The 7512-nt window shown below is 46.9% G+C and overlaps 1 protein-coding gene across 1 annotated transcript in view; it reads left to right on the top strand.

Annotated features, from left to right (window-relative positions):
* TTC17 (tetratricopeptide repeat domain 17) overlaps positions 1-7512 on the top strand; it is a 36122-nt gene that overhangs the window by 12076 nt on the left and 16534 nt on the right. Inside the window, exons 15-16 of the mRNA XM_010136879.1 lie at positions 1-32; positions 1995-2181. The exon at positions 1-32 is cut by the window's left edge and continues 19 nt beyond it. Of these exons, the coding sequence (XP_010135181.1) occupies positions 1-32; positions 1995-2181 (219 nt within the window). The remainder of the gene's footprint in view (positions 33-1994; positions 2182-7512) is intronic.

Here is a 7512-nt window from a genome sequence, read left to right as displayed (position 1 = left end):
TGCTGAAGGCTTTGGCCATCAATGCCTCTGAGGTAAGATGATGGGGTTTGTGTCCATGGAATGTCTTTTCCTTCATTATTTTCTAAATCCGTGTTACTACTTGTGCTTCCTTACCTGTGCATGCAGTTCCACTTCCAGCCTGGGATTTGCAGCAGATGTTAGTGTTCATTTAAATTCTGGATCACACTGGGGGTGATGCTGGTTGCTGAGAATATAAACATCTAGAGCAGAAGCTCTAAAATAGACGACAGACTTTTTGCCTCCAGAACCTGTATTAGCAGCAGCAGCTCCTGGTGCTTTGGCAAGGTTTTCATCTCGGAGATCCGTAATGCTGTCAGCATTGTGTCTTCATTTTTAAACCCCTTAAAGTAGCACATATGTCACCAGATCTTTGGCTGCAGGAACATCTTCCTGTGCCGCTTGACTTGTTATCTGCTCTGTTTATTTGTCCCTAGCTTTCCTCTATAAAGCTAGAGGAAAAGCTGTGTTCTAGTTGTTTGGTGACTTCACTCCCAACCAAAGATTCAAACCAGGTTTTTGAATTTCTGAATTACAAGCATTTTGTAGGCTGTCACCTATGTCAGATTGAAAGTTTCTGTATAAACGGTTTAAGCTGTTGGACTGGCCAGAACAACTGTGGAAAGGAAACGGGGGGCAGGGATGAACACCTTTTCTCCAGTGTGTAATTTTGGTCTCACATTTGGGAGGCTTCACTAAGGAGTTTGAGTGACTTTCTCCGGTGCGTCTACCTCTGTAGTTAGAGAAACAGAGAGCTTAAACCTCTGGGCCACCAGACCTCTGGCACATAGTGAAGCTGAAACCAGAACAAGCGTTTTCAGCACAGCATTCAGGTCGGTTTTGCAGCTGTTGGAGGGGAATGTAGCCTGTCTGGGTGGAGGTAAGAGTGTGGAAAGGACCTACAGAAAGAGGTACGTGTAAATGATGTGGAGGAGAACCCTTGAGGCACAGCCTGGAGCAGAGGAGCACAGGGATCCTTCAGACCGTGCTGTGCGAGTTTTCCTCAGAGCTAACTGCAAGTCCTGTTACAGTGATGCCCGCTCCGGTTTCTTTGAGGCATTCTCAGTCCTGTAATACCTCTTGTGTCAAAATATCTGGCAGGAGAATTTGTGCTTGAATAGTATTCCCTGCTGGAAAAAAAGCTGGCACCTTTTTCTGAATGGTGTTTGAAAATGGGGGCTTTGAAAAATCTTAAGCTACTGATCAGCCTCCCTGTTTTCAGATAATGGCTGTAAAATTATTTCAGTGGTAAAAGCAACCGCTAAATTACAATGTTAAGAGTCATTATTCTAGCATTATCCTGTTAATGGCAGCAAGTTACTTTGTGTAAGTGAAAGCCTTTTCAGTCAGCAAACAAAATGTCCTGTCGGGATTCCAGTGGTAATTAAAGGTGAAAAAGGTGCTTATAACTTGTACTTTAAAAAAACCCACATATTTTAGGGAGATTTGCCAAAAGCGGGGAACAACAATACTAAGTTTTATAAGGAATTGAAAGGAAATGTAAATGTCTACCCCTGGGCTGGTGTGACACTGGTGTTTTCAGTACCCCCCTTCTGCTCAGGTAAATCCTGAACTGTCCTGCCTGAACACTAGTAATAGCTTTGGTTCTGCTGACTTTTAATCATTCTGAAATGGCTGCAAGCATTTCAGCTTGGTTCTTCGCTGCTCTGTGCAGTAAGCATTGTGTTTAGAATGGGTTGGAAGTATTTAATGCTTCATTTCAGCTCGTGTGTATTTAACACCTGGTTTTCACGTGCGAAGGTGGAATCCTAAACACAATCTTATGTCAAAACAGCTTTTGTTTCCCCCCAAAGCATCAAGCTGTTAGTTCTCCCCTCTAGGAACAGAAGTTTTCTGTTTCTGAAGTTTCCAGCCAGGTTTGGGAGGGTGTGGATTGACTGGGGTTTCTCCTAGATAGCTTCAGTTTTCACCAGTGAACGGGCTGACCCGGGGGTATGTTGCTTTTCTGTCTGCAGCCCCTGACGTTTCTGAGCCTGGGAAACGCGTATCTGGCGCTGAACAACATCAGTGGAGCCCTGCAGGCCTTCAGACACGCCCTGGGTTTGACAACCAAGTGCTCGGAGTGTGAGAGCAGCCTGAAGATGATCCGCTGTTTGCAGTTCTACCCTTTTCTGTACAACATCACCTCTCCTGTGTGCAGCGGTAAGCACCTGCTGACAGATGGACCACAGGTGAAATAGTGTCTGTTTGCCCTGGTCAGTGAGGATTGCTGCATCCAGGATCTCTGGAAGCCCCTTTGCGCATCCCTCACCTTTTCCAGGCAGGTGGATATGTTTGTAAAGCTGAACAGTCTGGTGAGGCGCAGGTTAGTTCTGATTCACACCCTTTCGGTGTGTTCCATGCTTTGGGTGTCACTTCCTAGTGTTCAATCTTTACAGAATCGAATGTGTTGTGTCAACAGAGTTTGGTTTATATGGGATCTGTGGTCACTGTGCTGAGCCTCCAGAAATCCGTAAGAACAACTTTGAAACCAATCTCTCCCCGAAAAATATTCTAAAAATGTTTGAGATAGAGTGCTCTGTTGTCCTTAGTGGCTACTTGTATTAAAAAAACCCAATCTTACTTCTTGAGATGGATTCTTTCATCCCACTGGATGTTTGAAGTGTTTTGGGTGTACTTGCATATAGCCCATATGCTGCTGCTCATGAGCAGTCTTGAAGAACATCCACAGATATCTCTCAGCTTGTCGTTAAGGTACCTTTCCATCTGATCTGTGTTTTTCAGTGAAAACCTCACTTGAGAGAAATGCTCTTGGTTTTCAGTATTGCTAGGACTTCCTCTGAATTGCTTTCTTTTTTTAAAATTCCCTCCCCAGTGGAAAGACGTGGAGAAATCTCCTCTGATTTACTATCTAGGATTACACTGTCTAGACATAGACTAGAGGCCATCACGTCTCCTGGTAAAACACGGATGGTGCCATTGTAGGGGGAATTCCAGGACTGTGGCGGTTTATAAAAACCCCTCAGATACTGTAAGCACTAGAGGAACCTGCACATTTCATCCCAAGAGACACTTTCACTTTAGAAAGCAAACCAAACCTCAGTGTTTGTGTACTTTTTGTTAAGATCATCTTTAAAAATGGCTGGGAGTCACAAGGTCACAGTCATTCCAGCCAAGCCCTGACGGTAGCCACTCGGCTTTGAAGCTAAGCAGAAAGTAGTTTAAAGTGCCTTCCCAGAACTGAGGCGGTAACGAGCCGTGGCTCTATCCGAGCCCCAGAGGGATCTCTCACACCTTTCTCTTATTTTTTTCTCTGTGCTTTTCTTCCTTAAACTTGTCGTAATACTTACAAATACCCTCCCTGAGCTTGGCCGCTGTCTGCATCAATTCCTGATGCACGAAGTTTATTTTGAGGTCAGCGATTCTGCATCCGCTGTTCAGGACATTTGTGTTTCTCGAATGTGAGGAGAAACCCGTGTCCACAGTGCTCAGGAGAGCACTTTCTCTTTCCTTTGTGGCTAGCTGGGCCACAGGGTAACGAAGCAAGCGTCAACATCTTCATCTGGTGCCTTGGGGCTGGGTGCTTTGTGAAGGAATCTGTGAAGCTGCTAAATTGAGAGGGAGCTGAATGTGCCTTAGAATGTTAATTTGCTCATTAAATCTCAGTATTTAAGTATTTCACTCTATATCTATAATTTTGCCTTTTTCTGGGACTCTTCCTGTCTTAATATTTATTTCTTTTTCATTTCTATTTAAAATACCCTTTAGGTCATCTTTTGTCTGAGTGCAAGAAACCTGCACGTATGAACCTGGCAAATCGTGTAAATGTTCTTTGTACGTCCTTGTGCAGAGTGTAAAATAAACATACTGTTTAATTCACCCTTGGTGGCGATTTGTGGTTTAAGTCAGAACTCGGCATCCAGAAGTGGGAAGGTGGATTTACCTGCCTTATATTGGTACGGTTTGGGGAAATGTTCCTTTTACCCCCACTCTAAACTTCGGCTGACTCAAGGAGCCTTGACGGGCTGCATGAAAGTGAGGTTAAGTCTCCAAACCCGGAATTTTGCCAAGAATGCACACCCAGAAATGGCACTTAGCGCTTACGAGTATCCTGAAATTCTGGAGTCTTCTGTTCGTCCTCCAGTCCAGAGAAAACCGTTGAAAAGAGATTGTAAGTCTGAATTTTGACCTTACCTACGTGCCACAATAGTTCATACAATTACTCAGCCGCTACGTAGAACCTAGAAAGTGCAAACTGCAGCTAGATGCGAATGTTTGACACGACCTGTTGTGCTCACAGCATCTGTTAAACGTTAGTACTGCGCAGGCTCACGAGACGCATAAAGGAGCATAATCAGCTCCTGTTCGGCTCCATGACAGACTGGAAGGCACATTTCGATGACGGGGCAAACAGAGCTCTGCTTTCTCACACCTTTCTGCTCGAGACTTCAGGTGTAGCAGCACACGTGTAAATCCACGGATCAGATGTGTGCTGGACAGTCGCGGTGTCGCTGGATTGTAACAAGCCTCCAGACCATGGGTTGCCGCCTGGGGACATCTGACACTGAATTTAGTTGTTCTCTTATTACTCACTTGGTGGCATGTCGTAACTATTTATATCCTTTGAGATGAAGATGTTACGCTGAAAAATTTACCAAGCAATTGGAGTATCGAATGTTGCCTCTGGTTTGGTACCTTGTTTTGATAAGCGTCGATCAAGCGTTTCTGAAGGTAACAGCAGTAGGGCTGCCTGTGCTTTGGGTTGTAGGCCCACGCGGTGGCTGTGGCTCCGCTTCGCCTGTCAGAAGCCTCTGTTCACGAGGACCGCACTAACTAGCGAGACGCGGAGTTCCTTGCTCCGCTGCCGCCAGCCATCGGCAGAATCCAGCGCATGGTCAGTGGGAGTGATGTGTGAGCATGGGCTGGCATACGGGATCAAAAATCTGAGCTCGCAGTCAGATTTTTGCTGACAGTACGTGCCTGGGTGTGTTTCAAATAGGTGAAACAGGGTTTTCCTCAAGCATGGTGGGATATTGGCTGTTGGCCCAGGACCTTGGAAGTGTGAGCCGCTAACACGGACACGTCGGGTGCTTACGGATGTTCTCCTGCCTGCACTGCTGCCTGGTACTGTTTGGGGGTTTTTCTAACCTACCTCTGTTCTCGTTAGCAATTAATGTTTCAAAGCCAGGTCACTTTGTCCATGTGAGAAAAGGAATTAAAAACCTCAGACCAGCACTTCCCTATTCAACTTCTGCCTCCTAAACTGAACTTTATATAACTGTTTATATACATCTGTTGTAAAAGGATTTCTAAATGTGCAAAGGTTTTTGGTGGGTTTTTTCGAGTGGAGGAGGTGTGCAATGTGTCCAGAATAGCACAACCGTATCCCACACGACAGGTATTGTAGGCAGCTGCAGGAGTTCAGCCACTTGCAGCTAGCGTGGGTGGTGCTCGGCAGCAGCCTCCGTCCTGCCGTGTTCCCAGATAACAGAAGGTGGTGGGAAGGCTTCGTGGGTGTGGGATTGTCCTGAGGTGGGCCTTCCAGAGGTGATGCGGCAGGGTTAAGGGTGGTGCTACTGAACAATCAGCTGTTCGGTTATTGGCAGGCCAGTTCCCGAAGCGTGTTACGTACCAGAAATTCTGTTGCTTGGCAGGTACCGAAGTCGACGTATCTGGCACACAGGTAACAGGGCCAAGAGACTGGTGTAACAAGTGTAGAAAACTTCACGTGAAGAGCATGGTCAGCTCAGAGCAGCAGAAAGGAGGTGCTTTGGTTTTATGCCTCTCCCGGAGCGAGCAGAGAAGCCAGCGTTAGTTTGGTCGGATGTTGACGTGGTGCATTGCCAGGATTTATTTTGCACACCTTCTTGGCGTAAAAACTTGCAGGTAGCCGTTACCGTGTGATGAGGGCTGTAGAGGAATCCCCTGCTGAGGCTGAAGGGGTTGTTGCTGTGGTGCTGCACTGGCCGATCTCACCATTCAGATGTTGTCAAGCCTTGTGAAAAGGGGACAGGACACTGGGAGCGTGGGTTTGGTGTGGTGGTCAGCTGGAACGTGCGGCTTTGTTAAGGGCTGCTTTGTTAATCGCTGCTTGCTTTACGTGGGCGAGCAGAATTGCTGCTTGGACAAGCAGAAGTCCTTTGTACTCAAAATATTTTTATCTGACTGGCAGCATCTACCTCTGACTGACAGTTCCGATGCGTTATGAGCTCAGGTCCTTTGTGGGCTTTCAGACAAGATCAAAATGCAAAATCTAAGCTTCACTAATGACCGGTGGTGTTCCAAACATGAAGCACAACTTGTCTTGGGCGTCGAGTTCCTTTAGTCTGGGTCTTGCACGGCAGGACAGATGAGTTCAGCAATGGCTTAAGGATGCTCCTGAAGTGTGGTTCCAGTGCCCTCTTGTGGTCCAAACACCCGATGGCACCCGAACTCGAAAGTCTTGGTTTATTTCTTCTGCTTCCTCTTGAAATAATCACGGGGAAGAGGTGTTTGATCTCCTAAGTGTATGGATTTTCTTTTGTCCCCCAGCACTTAAGTTCTTCCAGAGTTAATAAGCTTAGACCTTTAAGCAAATTGGCCTGAAGAGGAGAGGCTGACCCGAAGGAGAGCCTCTGCTGGAGACTCTACCAGTGAGCTTAGAGCAGATTAAATAACTTGCTTCAATCAACATCACAGGTTAAGCCGCTGGCTCTTAACTCGACAGCTGCAGTCACTTTGGGTTTCCTATAGCCATTTCAGGGACCCAAATCCTAAGCAACAGCACGAGAGATATTTTCTTTACAACAGCGTGTTAAAACATAGAGATGTGAAATAATTTGCACGTTTAAAGGCACTTTTTGCTTACTCGGTGATCCCCTACAAGCTGTGACTGACTGGATAGTCCCAGCAAGGAGCTGCTAATATCTTAACAGTGTTTTAGCTTCCTCCTTCTCAAGCTGCTGTATCTTCTATCTTGTACCATACAGTGTCGATCTGTCTGAAAGGTCGGTTGGTGCCACACAAGCGGGGTCTGGGCTCTGCAGCGCTGTCGGGAAATGACCGCCGTGCCTCTGCCCGGGAGATCCTGGAGAAGCCCCGTGTGGGAATAACGCAGCCCCATTACTCTTTCAGGCCTGTACCCCGCAAACAAGCCTGCTGTCTTGAGGAGGTCTCTGGTGCTCCAAGGTCGTTCTCTTCCGCTTTTGTTAAACATGCTAATGGGTGAACTTGGTCTGCAGCTTCTTTCTGTGCTAACATGAGGGGATTTCTTTACAGCATGCAGTCTGCCCCGCCGGCTTACGTGCTGTCTCTGCCTGTTTACAGCCAGCTATGACAGTGTGCCTCACAACTTCTCCCAGCAGCCATCAGTCTCACTTTGCGTCATGCATCTGCAGTATTGAGTGTTCTGTGCTCGTTCTGTCTCTTCCCAGGGTCAGAAGGCCACAGGCTGGCAGAGGAGGGAGGAGAGAGTCATGGCCTCAGCGGCAGGAGTGACCGAGGACACGGGGGTAGCACGCTGGAAGGGAATTCAGAATTGTAGGAGAGTTCAGC

The sequence above is a fragment of the Buceros rhinoceros genome, unplaced genomic scaffold (genome assembly GCF_000710305.1).
Source record: "Buceros rhinoceros silvestris isolate BGI_N320 unplaced genomic scaffold, ASM71030v1 scaffold19115, whole genome shotgun sequence".
NCBI classification, from domain to species: Eukaryota; Metazoa; Chordata; class Aves; order Bucerotiformes; family Bucerotidae; genus Buceros; species Buceros rhinoceros.
Note: the sequence above shows the minus strand (reverse complement) of the source record. Positions and strands in the feature narration are given on the sequence as shown.